At 42.9% G+C, this 15,904-nt stretch overlaps 1 protein-coding gene across 1 annotated transcript; it reads right to left on the reverse strand.

Moving 5' to 3' along the window:
* Window positions 1-11,316: 11,316 nt before the first annotated feature.
* IVL (involucrin) lies at window positions 11,317-12,864 on the reverse strand. Its single transcript, XM_068963295.1, has 2 exons — window positions 12,115-12,864; window positions 11,317-11,874 (listed from the first exon to the last, which is right to left on the reverse strand). Exons 1-2 carry the CDS (start codon window positions 12,862-12,864, stop codon window positions 11,317-11,319), a joined length of 1,308 nt encoding a protein of 435 aa, XP_068819396.1.
* Between the last annotated feature and the right edge of the window lie 3,040 nt (window positions 12,865-15,904).

The raw sequence follows: 15,904 nt of genomic DNA on the forward strand, positions 1-15,904 counted from the left end.
ATTCTTTGTTCATAGATTCAAAGACTCAATATTGTTAAGATGTGAATTTTCCCCAAATTTATCTACAGATTCAATATAATCCAAAACAAAATCCCAGCAAGCTATTTTGTGAATATCAACAGACTGATTCTAAAGTTTATGTAAGAAGGTGAAAGACTCAGAATAGGCAACCGAATGCCAGGAGCCAGTGTGAGGAACTCCACCCATGGCAAAAGTCATGAGGAAGGAGGCTCGGCATAACGCAAAGGCGGGATCGAGCCTCAGGAGACCCCCTGTTCCCGAGCATCTACCCCCAAAACCGGAGTCTGCCTACTTTACTGTTTTATGCTCTCACCTACACCTCTGAATTTACGGGGGGCTGACCCCCACCACCTCTTTCGGAGAAGGAGTTAACTTACAGCTCCAAGTTAATAAAAATTCCTGGGCGTGACAAGAGTGTTTCAACTTACAAACTCCTCTGAAGGTTCTCTAGCTTGCCTGAGCAGGTTTGTCCGGCCACATATGATTGTTTACAGCCTCCCAACCGTGAGAGGCACGAGATGCTTTAAACTCTCTAAATACAGATTCTTTTGAGAAGTTAGAAAATTATTAGTATAGTATAGTGGGTTGATTAGAAATTATATTGGTGAAGGGTTTTTCATTTGTTGAGCCAATATTTGCTGCTAAATCTCCATATTCCCTGCCCTTATAATGAATATAACTAGCATGTGGGAGAAATAAGTATTAACCTTTGATATTAATCATGTTAAACCTTAGGCTAAGTAAATTCCTTTTCTTGATTATAACCCCCTGCACCCCTCACCCTGTAAGAATGCAACTTTATCTGGTGCCTTCGGACGGTGGTGCCTAGTTTAAGAAAAAATCACCCCTGGAAAAAATAAGTTTTCTGGTTGACTGACCATTATCAGAAAGGGCCATAAAATGTCAGTAGGCCTCATGGCCAGAAGATGATGTAAAACCCCTAAGACATTTGTATAATTTTATATGAAGCACCTGATTTTGACAAGGGTCAGGTCTGCTGACCCAGCATGACTCTGTATTCATCCCTATGTATAACAAAAAGTATATAAACAAACCTGAAAATAAAGAAAACAGTTTCTGGAAAGACTGATTCCCCCGTGTCATTCTTTCTTTCCCCTTCTGGCTGAATTCCCATCTGGAGTGTGGGTACTCACCAAGCCTGCTAATTTTGCCTGGGCTTCTAAGATCTGACGAGGGAGGCCTCAGTGTCTCTTCTCCTTTGGGAGAATGGAAGGACACCTGTGGCTTACGTAGGTGGTGCAAACTCCTTGTCTTGGAGTTTTATTGGTATTCCATGTAAACCAAGTTATTCAGCATCTTTTTCTCCACTAATATTTCCTACCACACTATCCTTTTCTAATCTCTCTTTATATTTCTAATTAAATAGTTTTTTCCTAGGACGCCGACTCCATCTCCCCTTTGAATTACCCTGGATCCACTGGGGCTGGACTCCGGCAACCAAAGACTAAAGAATAAGAACAAAGTTAGAAGACTGATGTTACCTAATTTTAAGGCTTAATATAAAGCGCAGTAATCAAAACAGCATGATATTGGTGAAAGAATAGATCAGTAGTTTAATGCAACTGAACAGTGAATCAAAAATAGATCTATACAAGCAGAACCAACTGATTTTGACAAAGGGGCAAAGGCATTTCAGTGGAGAAAGTCTTTTCAACAAGTCATGTTGGAGCAATTGGACATTTATATACCAAAAAAAAAAAAAAAAGAATTGAGACCCAGACTTTATACCTTTCATAAAAAAATTAACTTAAAATTGATCATGAACCTAAATGTAAAAAATCTATAAAATTTATTTAGGGTAACCTAGGAGAAAATCCAAGTGACCTTGGGATAGTTGGTGAGTTTTAATTTTTAAAATTTTTCTTTGTTTAATGAAAAAATTGTGCATTTTAAGGAAATTAACATTTTTAGAATCACAAAAGGTGTCCACTACTAGCAGCTCTCAGCTACCGCCACTCTAGGCTCTGTTTTCACTGATGCCTATAATTAATTCTCTTTAAGAGTTGTGATTTTTTTAACTTTTTGTTTTATATTAGAGTATAGTTGATTAGCAATGTTGCGATAGTTTCAGATGTACAGCAAAGTGATTCGGCTACATGTATACATGGGTGTGTGTGTATACATATGTATGTATACATACACATCCACACCTATGTATAGGTGTACATACATACATATACATGTATCTATTCTTTTTCTATTTTTTTCCCATTTAATTTGTTCTATCACACTGAGCAGAGTTCCCTTTGCTACACAGTAGGATCTTATTGGATATCTGTTTTAAATATTGGAATGTGTACAAGTAAGTCCCAAACTCCCTAACTATCCCTTCCCTTCATCCTTTCCACCTGGTAACCAGAAGTTCATTCTCTAAATCTGTGAGTCTGTTTCTGTTTTATGAATTAGTTCATTTGTATCATTTCTGTTTAGATTCTGCATATGAGCAATATCATACAATATCTTTCTCCGTTTGACTTACTTCATTCAGTAAGACAATCTCTAGGTCCATACTTGTTGCTGCAGTTGGGATTATTTCATTCTTGTTGTGGCTGAGTAATGTTCCATTACATATATGTGCCTCATCTTTATCCATTCCTTTGTCAGTGAACATTTAGCTCGCGTCCATGTCTAGGCTATTGTAAACAGTGCTGCAATGAACATTGGGGTGTATGTATCCTTTCAGACCATGTTTTTCCCAGAATATATGCCCAGGAGTGGGATTGCAGGATCATATGGTAGCTTTCCATAAGAGAACTGCTCACCAAAGAAGATCAATGACAAACAAGTATAATGAAAATATACTCAACATCATTTTTCATCCGGGAATTACAAATTAAAACAATAAGATGCCTCTATACGTCTATAGTTCAGTTGGTAAAGAATCCACCTGCAATGCAGGAAACCCTGGTTCAATTCCTGGGTCAGGAAGATATGCTGAAGAAGGGATAGGCTACCCATTCCAGTATTCTTGGGCTTCCCTTGTGGTTCAGCTGATAAAGAATCCACCTGCAATGTGGGAGACCTAGGTTCGATCCCTGGGTTGGGAAGATCCCCTAGAGAAGGCAACAGCTATCCACTCCAGTATTCTGGCCATGGACTGTATAGTCCATGGGATGGCAAAAGGTCAGACACGACTGAGCAACCTTCACTTTCACACATCTATTAGAATGGCTAAAATACAAAATACAAATTAAAAAGTCAACATTAAACGTTGGTGAGGACGCCAGGCAACAGAAACTCTCATTCATTGCTGGTGGCAATACGAAATAGTACAGACACTTTGGAAGAGAGGATACCTGTTTCTGACAAAGCTAAATATAATCTTACCATATGACCCAGCAACTATAAGGATTTACCTGATTTAAAATCTAAGGCCACAAAAAGCCTGCACACAAAGATTTATAGAAATTTTATTCCACAATCACCAGAAAATGGAAGCAACCAAGATATCTTTTGATGGATGAATGGATAAGCAAACTATGATATTTCCATACAATAGGATATTAGCAACAAAAAGAAATAAGCTATCAAATCACAGAAAGACAGGGATGGAACTTAAATGCCTATTTCTTTCTTTTTTAAAATTTTAAATTAATTTATTTGTTTTATTTTTTTTTAAATGATGCCTTTGTTCAATTATAAATATATAGTGGCCTTTATAATAAAAAATTTTAAAGGAATCTTTTTTTTTTCTTTTTTCTTTTTATTTTTTTTTAATTTTAAAATCTTTAATTCTTACATGTGTTCCCAAACATGAACCCCCCTCCCCTCCCTCCCCATAACATCTCAGTGGGTCATCCCCATGTACCAAGCCCAAGCATGCTGTATCCTGCGTCAGACATGGACTGGCGATTCAATTCTTACATGATAGTATACATGATAGAATGCCATTCTCCAAAAACATCCCACCCTCTCCCTCTCCCTCTGAGTCCAAAAGTCCGTTATACACAGCTGTGTCTTTTTTCCTGTCTTGCATACAGGGTCGTCATTGCCATTTTTCTAAATTCCATATATATGTGTTAGTATACTGTATTGGTGTTTTTCTTTCTGGCTTACTTCACTCTGTATAATCGGCTCCAGTTTCATCCATCTCATCAGAACTGATTCAAATGAATTCTTTTTAACGGCTGAGTAATACTCCATTGTGTATATGTTGGAGGCTAATTACTTTACAATATTGTAGTGGTTTTTGCCAAACATCGACATGGATCAGCCATGCGCACACATGTGTTCCCCATCCAGAACCCCCCTCCCACCTCCCTCTCCATCCCATCCCTCAGGGTTATCCCAGTGCACCAGCCCTGAGCACCCTGTCTCATGCATCAAACCTGGACCAGTGATCCGCTTCACATATGATACATGTTTCAATGCTGCCCTCTCAAATCATCCAACCCTCGCCTTCTCCCTTGGAGTCCAAAAGACTGTTCTTTACATCTGTGTCTCTTTTGCTGTCTCACATATAGGGTCATCATTACCATCTTTCTAAATTCTGTATATATGTGTTAGTATACTGTATTGGTGTTTTTCTTTCTGACTTACTTCATTCTGTATAATAGGGTCCAGTTTTATCCACCTCATTAGAACTGATTCAAATGTATTCTTTTTAATGGCTGGGTAATATTCCACTGTGTATATATACCACAGCTTTCTTATCCATTCATCTGCTGATGGACATCTAGGTTGGTTCCATGTCCTGGCTATTATAAACAGTGCTGCGATGAACATTGGGGTACATGTGTCTCTTTCAATTCTGATTTCCTCAGTGTGTATGCCCAGCAGTGGGATTGCTGGGTCATAAGGCAGTTCTAATTCCAGTTTTTTAAGGAATCTCCACACTGTTCTCCATAGTGGCTTTCCCACCAACAGTGTAAGAGGGTTCCCTTTTCTCCGCATCCTCTGCAGCATTTTAAAATGCCTATTTCTAAGTCAAAGAAACTAGTCTGAAAAGGCTATATGCTGTACAATTTTAATTATATGACATTCTATAAAGGCAAAACTATAGAAATAGAATAAAGATTAGGGTTCAAGGAGAGCACAGAAGGGTTGAATAGGTGAAGCACAAATGATTCTGTTTTAGGGCAATTAAACTACTCTGTATGATAATGTGTGTATATATATATATATATATATATATATATATATATATAATTTTGCACTTGTTAAAACAATAGAATTTTATAGCACAAAGAGTGAAACAATGCATGCAAAATTAAAAAAAAAAATAGAAAGTTGGGGAATCCTAGGAAGGAATATAGACTGTTACGATATTATCTGTGTTACGAATGTATGCAACTGCCTCATTGGAGGAGGTGAGAGAAAAAGAAACTGACTTAAATAGCTTTGGAAATGAGAGAAACATGTAAGGCTAAAGGCATAAGAACTGCTCATCAGCACTGCGGTATGGTTGAGACGGGAATGGCAACCCACTCCAGTATTCTTGCCTAGGGGCAGTCCCATGGACAGAGGAGCGTGGCAGGCTACTGTCCACGGGGTTGCAAAGAGTCAGACATGACTGGGCAGCTAACACTTTCACTTTCATGCTGCGCTCAGTCATGTCTGACTCTTTGTGACCCCACGGACTCTAGCCACCACATTCCTCTGTTCAGGAATTCTCCAGGCAAGAATGCTGGAGTGGGCTGCCAATTCCTACTGCAGGGGATCTGCCTGACTCAGGGATCGAATCTGCATCTCCTTTGTTGGCAGGAGATTCTTTACCACTAGTGACAGTTTTGATTTTGCTATAAATGTACACTGGAAATGAACAACTAAGAAAATGGATGGTGGATGGCAGGTGTGACGTTTTTTGCTGTTGGAGTCTGAATTTACATATGAGAAAGAGGCTAGAATGATTCATGTGGTTAAGAATCATAGTTGGAGATGTTGGTATGAACTATGTTTCAGTTCAGTTCAGTTCAGTCACTCGGTCATGTCCAACTCTTTGTGACCCCATGAATCGCAGCACGCCAGACCTCCCTGTCCATCACCAACTCCCAGAGTTCACTCAAACTCATGTCCATCGAGTCAGTGATGCCATCCAGCCATCTCATCCTCAGTCATCCCCTTCTCCTCCTGCCCCCAATCCCTCCCAGCATTAGGGTCTTTTCCAATGAGTCAACTCTTTGCATGAGGTGGCCAGAGTAATGGAGTTCCAGCTTCCTTCCAAAGAACACCCAGGGCTGATCTCCTTTAGAATGGACTGGTTGGATCTCATTGCAGTCCAAGGGGCTCTCAAGAGTCTTCTCCAACACCACAGTTCAAAAGCATCAATTCTTCAGTGCTCAGCTTTCTTCACAGTCCAACTCCCACATCTATACCTGACTACTGGAAAAACCATAGCCTTGACTAGACGGACCTTTGTTGGCAAAGTAATGTCTCTGCTTTTGAATATGCTATCTCGGTTGGTCATAACTTTCCTTCCAAGGAGTAAGCATCTTTTAATGTTTAGCTTAATATAAATACAGGTGGTTACATTCAGAAATGCACACTCATGCACACATATACATACATGTTAGTACACACACATATATTTCCTTTGTGAATTGAGTGGACCCAAAAGAAACAATAAACTAGTAAAAGTGAGCATGACAGATCTTGGTTTTTAATGGTATTCTCCAGTAAAATCAACCAGGACGCCTCAAAAAATTTGTTAACTCTAGGATTGGGGCAGGAATATACATGATAAGCCTGGTGTACCTTGTAGGACCAGTAAGGATGGAATGCTCAAAAAATCAAAAGAACTAAAGAAAAACAAAAACTAAAAACTCCACTTTGATGTTTAACCAAGGACACAGGAATCAATTGAAAGGTCTCCTAATGGCCAAAGCTGGAACAATTTAAGCAACAAAATAAAATACTGTTCAGGTCCTTTGCCCAAAATAATGAAAGTACTATCTGGATCTTTTGCCCATTTTAAAATCAGATTATTTTTTGTTTGTTTTGTTTTATTTTTTTGATTTATTTGTAAGAGTTCCTTATATATTTCGGATGTGAACAAACTCCTTTTGGTGACAGACCATACTATTATAGCCAAGACCATTGCCAAGGAGCTTATTCTCTAGATGAGTTGGTTTTAGGTCTTGCTTTTAAGTCTTTAATCCATTTGAGTTGATTTTTGTGTATCATTCTGAGAGTCTGATTTTATTTTTTTGCATTGGATATCTAGTTTTCTCAACACCATTTATTGAAGAGACTATCCTTCCTCCATCTTGTATTTCTTGGCATCTTTGTCAAAAATTAATTGACACATAACCATGGATTTATTTCTAGTTTCTCTACTCTGTTTCTTTGATCCATGTGTCTCTTTTTATGTCAATATCATCCTGTTTCCACCAGGTATAGGAAAAGGTTCCCAACATCACTTATCAACAGGGAAATGCAAATCAAACCACAATGGGATACCCTCTCATACCTGTTAGAATTGCTATGACAAAAATGTCAAAATCTAACAAGTGTTGGCAAGAATATGAAGAAAAGAGAATCCTTGTACACTGTTGGTAGGAATGTAATTGCTATAGTTATTATGGAAAACAGTATGATGTTTATGCAAAAATTGAAAAATAAAACTGCCATATGATTCAGCTATACCACTTCTGGGTATATACACAAAGGAAATGAAATCAGTATCTTGATGAGACATCCCATGTTCATTTCAGCATTATGAATGATAACCAGGGTATGGAAACAACTTAAATGGCAATGGGTGAATGGGTAAAGAAAATGTGATAGATGATGTTATATTATAATGTATGTATATATAAAATTTGGATTCCCTGGTGGCTCAGTGGTAAAGAAGCCACCTGCCAGTGCAGGAGATGTGGGTTTAATCCCTGTGTTCGGAAGATCCCCTGGAGAAGGAAATGGCAACCCCTTCGAGTATTCTTATCTAGAAAATCCCATGCAGTAGCCTGGAGGGCTACAGTCCATGGAGTCACAAAAGAGTTGGACATGGCTTAGAGACTAAACACCAACAGCAAATTTAGTCTCAGAAAGGGAGGAGACCCTGATATGTGTGACCCCAAAGAAGCTGAATTTATAGTAGCATAGAGCAGAATAGTGGTGATAAGAAGCAGGGGTGTAGGGAGAAAAGGGAGATTTTAAAGAATGAAGGAAAGGAGAATGGTGGTTGCTAAGGGCTGCAGGGAGAAGGTCATGGGGAATTATTGTTTAACAGGTACAGAGTTTCAGTCTTGCAAGAGGGATGGTGGTGACGGTTGCACAACAGCATGAATGTACTTAATACCTCTGAACTGCACATGATTAATATAGGAAATTTGATGTCATGAGTATTTTACCACAATAGAAAAGGAAATAAAGTACCACTGGAGTATAACCCAAAGTATAAGACACAATATTAATGAGTACAGGCTGACATAAATAGATGATTAAACACACCTACCCATATACACGTCCAAACATATACACACCCATATATACATAAGGAGAGAAATTAGATATGTTTCCTATATCGATAACTCAAAATAATTTATGAGGATACTCCATCTTCAGTGACAGGGAGCTTAACTACTCAATTCTTTCTTGTGGGCTTTGCATAATGACTTCCTTCCAAAGAATACAGTATAGTCAGATGGGATGTTGGGAGGGAGGGTGACGACAGTAATTTTGCAGTGGAGAAGCCTGATATATACCACCTAAGCCAGGTGATCCAGGTAATAAATCATGTGACTAGTATGTACTCTTTATATAATGTAATGAGAACGGCAATTTACCTCTGTGATATTCCTCCTAAAAAGCCACAACTCCAGTCTAACCGTGAAGAAGACATCAGACAAACCTAAACTGAGGGATAGTCTATAAAACACCAGACCAGGATGCCTCAAAACTATCCAGGTCATCAAAAAGCAAAGAAAGTCTGAGGAACCATCACAGTCAAGAGGCGCCTAAGGCGACAAGACAGCAGTAGTGTGGCATTCTAGATGGGATCCTGAAACAGGAAAAGACATTCGGTGAAGACTAAAATAATCGGAATAAACCGTGAACTTCAGCTAATAATAATGTGCTAATACTGTTTTGCTAATTATAATAATAAACGTGCCATACTAATATAAGATGCTAATAATAAGGAAACTGGGTGTGAAGTGTAAAGTAACTCTCTGTACTGTCTTGTTGACCTTTTCATAAATCAAAAGCTATTCTGAAAAAAAAAACTATTTTACACATTCTGCTATATATAAAATCTAAAAACAATAAAGTTCTGTTGATTAGGGCATGGAGCTCTAGTCAATATCTTGTAATAACCTACAATGGGAAAGAATCTGAAGTTGTACACCTGAAACTAACACAATATTGTATATCTACTCTAGTTAAATAAATAAATTTTTTAAAAAAGAAAAGAACCACCAAAAAGGTGTATTAAAAATCAAAACCTAGGACTTCAAAAAAAAATTGCACACATTCTGGGTGTTTCTAATTACTTCTCCCTGTGGCCCCAATCTTCCCACCCAGTTCTACCCAAGCTTCCTTTTAACTCTTGTCCTCTTAGGAGGACTTGAGCCTGCAATCTCATCCTCTAAATAATGAGAGCCACCCAAGGAGTGAAGTATTTAGATCAAAATTTTGAATGAAACACCCTGTTCACTGTGTGATGGATGAATTTCACGGTATGGGGACACAGGGATCAAAGAACAGCTTGAGGGCCATTGCAATTGTTCAGGTGAGAAATGACCTCGGCCAAAGCTTGGAGGGTGCGGGTAGGAGCGGCAAGGATTGATCTCTGGTGTGGGGGTAGGGAAGAAGAGGAAATGAGGGTAGGGAATGATGTGGTTTCTCTGGCTTTGGTGAATGCACAGATGGTATTATTACCCAAGAGAGAGAATCCCTAAAGGGGAATGACAGTGCATGTCCCTGGAGGTGGGCGGGGGGTAAGGGACACTAAGTGCCTTTCGGACCCATTGACTTTGGGTGCATACGGCATTCTCAAAAGAGATGTCCTTGACATAGGCTCGTGATTATGATGAAATAGCTTTGGGTAACTTGAGACAACGTGCCTGAGATGATGTTAAGTTGTCAGAGCCAGATGATTCCTTGGTGGCTCAGCAGTTATGAATCTGCCTATAATGCAGGGGATGTGGGTTTGATCCCTGGGTCAGGAAGACCCCCCTGGAGGAGGAAATGGCAACTCACTCCAGTATTCTTGTCTGGAAAATCCCACGGACCGAGGAACTTGGTGGGCTACAGTCCATAGCGTCACAAAGAATCAGACATGACTGAGTGCACACACGAGGTGATTCCCAGGAAGGAAAGAGCCCCATGTTCTGATGTGGTTGATGGTAGGTAGTAAAGGCTACAGAAATGTCAGGGAGGGAAAACCACTGCAATGGCCTTAGATCTGTATTTCTCCAGGCTATTCAACACTTTTGGCTCCCCTGATTCCAGTCGACCCAAACTTTGCTTCCCTTAGTGACATTTTCTCTATCAGAGGCCAGTCCCAGAAGTCCCTCTTCTCCCCATTTTCCCCAATTCTGCTACTTTACTTTCCTAAAGTCTCCCTTAACCGTGACTCTTGGAAACCACAAGCACATCCTGTGGAGAGAAAATCTGGGCAAGCACCAAAACACAGGTGGAGCCCCAACTCCCTACCCATGCCTTTGGCCTTGGGCTAGGATTGGGTTCAGTGGGTATAATGGAAAGCAGTGCTGAATTGAGATGAATAGATCCTCTTCCTTCAGCCAGGATAACCCATTCCCTCTTCCTGACTGCTGAGTGCTGCTTTCAGGAACATGAGTGAACTTTTGTTCTGCTATTGTTTTCATTTCATTTTTAGAAGCTGTTGAATGTATTGAGTGGTTTGGGGTACAGAATCAAAGAGGGGTCAGACTGTCTCTCTACCTATGGGAACTGGCCAAGAGAGTCATTCTCAACCTTTAACCTGCACACCGGGTTTTATATGGTGAATGATAGAGGGTAAAAAGTCAAAGAAAATACAGGATTCCAAGCCTTCCAGGATTTATTCTGTATTATTGTACACACTCACAGATTCAGCTATAATAGTGGGGATGTAGTCAGAGTAGCTATAGTCACTCTCTCCTCAGGTAAAGCCTCTGGCCACCTGAGGTTGGGATTGGGTTCATCAGGGGTGGATGCTGGGCTGTAACTTCCCCCACCCCAGCCCTATCAAAGAGACATGCAGAAAGTCAGGGTCAGGCAGGTTCACAGATGAGGCGGGTCACCCAGGTTGGGGGCCCAAGATAAGTGAGGCCACTGGCTCTCTCTTCACTTGTATGGGATTTCCGGGGGCCTCTGGGACACTGCAGGTGGTTACTTATGTTTAGAAGGCACTACACCTCCTGCTTCTTCAGAGGGCAAGGCTTTTCCCTTCAGTGGCAGGACTGGGTGGGTCTCTTGGACCTGGTTGGGAGCTGGGACACACACAGGCTGTTTCAGCTGCCCGTCCTGCTGCTCCAGCAGCTGCTCCTCTTTCTTTTCCATTTGCTCCTCTCTCTTAGCTGGCTCTTGATCCAAGTGTTGGCCCAAGACCTTCCTCTCCTGTTCCAGCTGTCCTTTCAGTTGCTGCTCTGTTTGTGTTTTCTCCTGCTCCAGCTGCAGCCCCAGGTGTTCTGCTTTCTGAGGCTCCGCGTGCTGTTCTTTTTGCTGCTGCACTTCCTGCTCCTGTAGCTCCTGGTGTTGCTTTTTGACATGCACTTCCTGTACCGGTGACTCTCGTTGCTGCAGTTCCAAATGCACTTCCGGCACCTGTGACTCTTGTTGCTGCAGCTCCACATACTCTTCCAGCACCTGTGACTCTTGCTGCTGTTGCACATGCACTTCTGGCACCTGTGACTCTTGTGGCTGCTGCTCCACATGCTCTTCTGGCACCTGTGACTCTTGCTGCTGCTGCACATGCACTTCTGGCACCTGTGACTCTTGCTGCTGCTGCACATGCTCTTCTGGCACCTGTGACTCTTGCTGCTGCTGCACATGCTCTTCTGGCACCTGTGACTCTTGTTGCTGCTGCTGCACATACACTTCTGGCACCTGTGACTCTTGTTGCTGCAGCTCCACATGCACTTCTGGCACCTGTGACTCTTGCTGCTGCTGCACATGCACTTCTGGCACCTGAGACTCTTGCTGCTGCTGGTGCTTCACATGCACTTCCTGCACCTGTGACTCTTGCTGCTGCAACTCCACATGCACTTCCTGCACCTGTGACTCTTGCTGCTGCTGCTTCACATGCACTTCCTGCACCTGTGACTCTTGCTGCTGCTCCACATGCACTTTCTGCACCTGTGACTCTTGTTGCTGCAGCTCCACATGCACTTCTGGCACCTGTGACTCTTGTTGCTGCAGCTCCACATGCACTTCTGGCACCTGTGACTCTTGTTGCTGCCGCTCCACATGCACTTCTGGCACCTGTGACTCTTGCTGCTGCAGCTCCACATGCCCTTCCTGCACCTGTGACTCTTGCTGCTGCTGCACATGCACTTCTGGCACTTGAGACTCTTGCTGCTGCTGCACATGCACTTCTGGCACTTGAGACTCTTGCTGCTGCTGCTGCTGCTTCACATGCACTTCCTGCACCTGTGACTCTTGCTGCTGCTGCTTTACATGCTGTTCTTGCTGCTCTGGCTCTGATTGCTGTGGTTCACACTTTTGCTCGGGCACCCCTTTCACAATTGTGTGTTTCTCCCCGAGCTCCAAGGGGACCTCCCCTGGGAGATCCGAGTGTACCTTCTGGCATGGGGCAGGCAGTGGAGTTGGCTGCTTCACTTGCTCCTGCTGGGTATTGGTTGGAGGAGAAGCAGGCTTGAGGGACTCCTGAGAGAGGGCAGGGGGCAGAATCACTGGCAGAGTGTATTGCTGGGACATCTTGGAAGCTGCTTTCAGTCAACCTGAAAAAGAGGAGGGGCCAGAGGAGTTACTGAAAGCAAGGAAATAGATGAAGCCCAAGAATCTGTAACAGTGCCTGGTTTCTCAGCATTCCCATTTCCCTTGGGTGGGGCACTCTCCTGATCATGCTGGGCTATCATTCCACAGAAGCAGCAGGGTGACGGTAGGGATGGAGAGGAGTGGGGAAAGGCCCTCCTGGGAGTTTCTTGTTCCCAAGAGCCAACAACAAGGACTGTCTCCCGAGCTGCTCTGCGCAGATGCCCTGGGTACCATCTCATCTCCTGCCCTTGCCTATCCTTGTCTCTCCCTTATTCCTGACCTCCTCTGACAAAAAGGAGAGATGAGCTCTGGGATTATGATAGGAAGAGGGAAGGTGCCAGGGGTAGGGGGGAAGTTCTCTTGGAGGACCCCCAAGTCCTGGAAAATCAGTAGCCTATCCCCAGAGGATCTGAGAGGTGATGGTGCATGCCCTGGACTGGAGTCACATGCCATGATCTTGGCTTAAATCTCCCAGTGAAATGCTGTGTGGTTCTGGGCAGGTCATTTAGTCCCTCTGGGCCTCAGATTTCTCCTCTGCAAAATGAACCAGTCAGCATATTCAGCTCCAGAGCTTCTTTCTCTCTTGACCTTCTGAACTTTGGCTGTAAGTGGTGGTAGGAGGGGGCTGGAAGGTTGCTGAGAGCTGGAGCTGATTCTTTCAAGTCTCCTACTTCTAAACTGGGTTTCCCTGCCCCTGCTCTGCCTGGGTTCTCCAAATAGAAAGTGTTCCCCGTTTGGCATTTCTCCCTTCTGTAACACAGCTAAAAATTACAAGTGTTTCCCCAGACCCCATTCCCCTTTAGAGAAGACAAAAAACATAGTGAGCCCAAATCAAGCAGTTTTAGGAGAGAATCTGACCGTAGTTCCCCTGCATCCCTATCTTACTCTTCTCTCCTCCCTGTCCCCACACTTGAAAATACAGCCCCAAGAAAATATGATGCAAGAGGGGATTGCTGTCTGTTCTGTTTCCCAGCCACGCACCTAGCCCTCAGCACAGTGACCTGAGCTCTCCCAGAAGGACAGTGGTCCAATTGAATCCTGCACGTGAGTGACCCCTGCACCCCCTCAGGCTGGCCATCCCCAGCCACGTTCTGACCTGTGGGAGGCCCCAGGTCCCAAGCCTGGTTCAACCAGCAAACACTTACCAGACTCACAGTGGGGCCAGCCGGAGAGGCTTCTAGTGGAGTGCTGAGCTGAGCAGGGGCCGAGGTGCCCTTTATACCATTCCTCAGCCTGGCCTCCTTCCCAAGTTGAAGGAGATGGACTGGTTTCACCACTCCAGTTGGTCAACTTCCTCTAGCCCCTTCCTGACTCATCATAGGCACCTTAATCAGAAAACCCCTGAGGGCCCCTTTTCACAGAGACACACAGCTCCTGCCTGGCCAGTGGGCTCTGGAGGTTCAGTCACCCCCATGAGGTTCATCACCTCGGCACAGGGAGGTGAGGGAGGCATCTTGGGAAACTGGCGCCCTTTTCCTCTTTTTTTTTTTTGTTGTTGACCTCAGCCAAACTTTTCTTCTGTATCTCAGTTTCTTTACCTGTAAAATGGGTTTATCCTCCTTATTAGGCTGAGGGATTCAATTCCAAGGGCACAGAATAGAAAATTATATGTCTTTCTGGGATGTCCAGTCTGGAGACATGTTAAAGGTGGGAGGAAGCACTTTTCATGAAGAAACAGGGCTCTTGGGGGATTCTCTTGGCCAGTAACCCACAACCCATCTGCTCTCAAGACATACCTAAACTTCATTCTGTGTGGAAGTACTCTGTCCTGGGATGGGGGAGGGTTTAGTCTGACAACTTTAGGCCTGGAAAGGTTAAGCAGAAGGCTTGCAGGAGCCTCCTGCCATGCGTCAGGGTCTACTCAGGCCCTATGCTGAAGACTAGTTACAGAAGTTCCCAAGAATGCCAAGCTCACAAAAACTCCAAGGCATGGACCACTTTAGGTGAGAAAATAGGCATTAAATCTATAATATATAAAATAATAACGATTACTTTTTACAGTGATAAAAACAAACATCTCATACAATGTTTTGGGGACATTCATAAAGAGCAAGATTAAGGGGCCTTTCCAAGTGGTGCTGGTGGTAAAGAATCTGCCTGCCAGTGAAGGAGACACAAGAGACGTGGTTCGATTCTTAGGTCAGGAAGATCCCATGGAGTAGGAAATGGCAACACACTCCAGTATTCTTGCCTTTAATAACTCCATAGACAGAGGAGCCTGGCAGGCTATAGTCAATGTGGTCACAAAGAGCTGGATATGACCAAGTAACTGAGAGTGTGTGCACGCACACACACACACACAAACACTCTCACATGAAGATCAAAACTAGATCATCCACTGCTTTCTCTAAACTACTTTCTGAACGCGGCTTAAGCAGATTTTCAGGGTGGGGGTTAGGTAGCTGGCTTGTCCGTCACCAGCAACAATGGTGACCTAAGCCTCTTGGAATAAAATGTAAACTCCCTACCAAAGATCCTCACTGAGAGTCCTCAGTTACTAAGATGAGCCCAGTGCTCCCCACCTCTGGGGCCTCCCAGGGTCCCTAACTCTTTGCATCTTTCAGTTTCACAGTTAATGCTGGGGTCTGCCAGAGGGACTCCCCTGGGACACCATCTAAAGGGTTATCCCCCGATTTGCTGCATTTCACTTATAACAACTGAGGGCTGCTTTATTTGCATTTGTTTACTTGTTTATTTCCCTAATCTCCCACTGAAAAAGAAGCTATAAGAGGCAGGAGTTTTGCCTGGTGTGTTTTCCACTGTGTCCCCAGAACCTGTCCTAACCATCAAATATAATCAGTACCCTATAAATATCAGTGGAAAGAATGAAGGAACAGTGCATTTTAGTGTCACGCATGTGTGTGTGTAAACAAAATCGAATTGTGACTTGCCTTTCTCTTTAACAGCTTATTTTACGGACATCATTTAATCTCTCTCCTTCACAACCTAATCGTAAAAGAAAAAATAAAATCAAGTAAAA

This window comes from Capricornis sumatraensis, chromosome 2 (assembly GCF_032405125.1).
Source record: "Capricornis sumatraensis isolate serow.1 chromosome 2, serow.2, whole genome shotgun sequence".
NCBI classification, from domain to species: domain Eukaryota; kingdom Metazoa; phylum Chordata; class Mammalia; order Artiodactyla; family Bovidae; genus Capricornis; species Capricornis sumatraensis.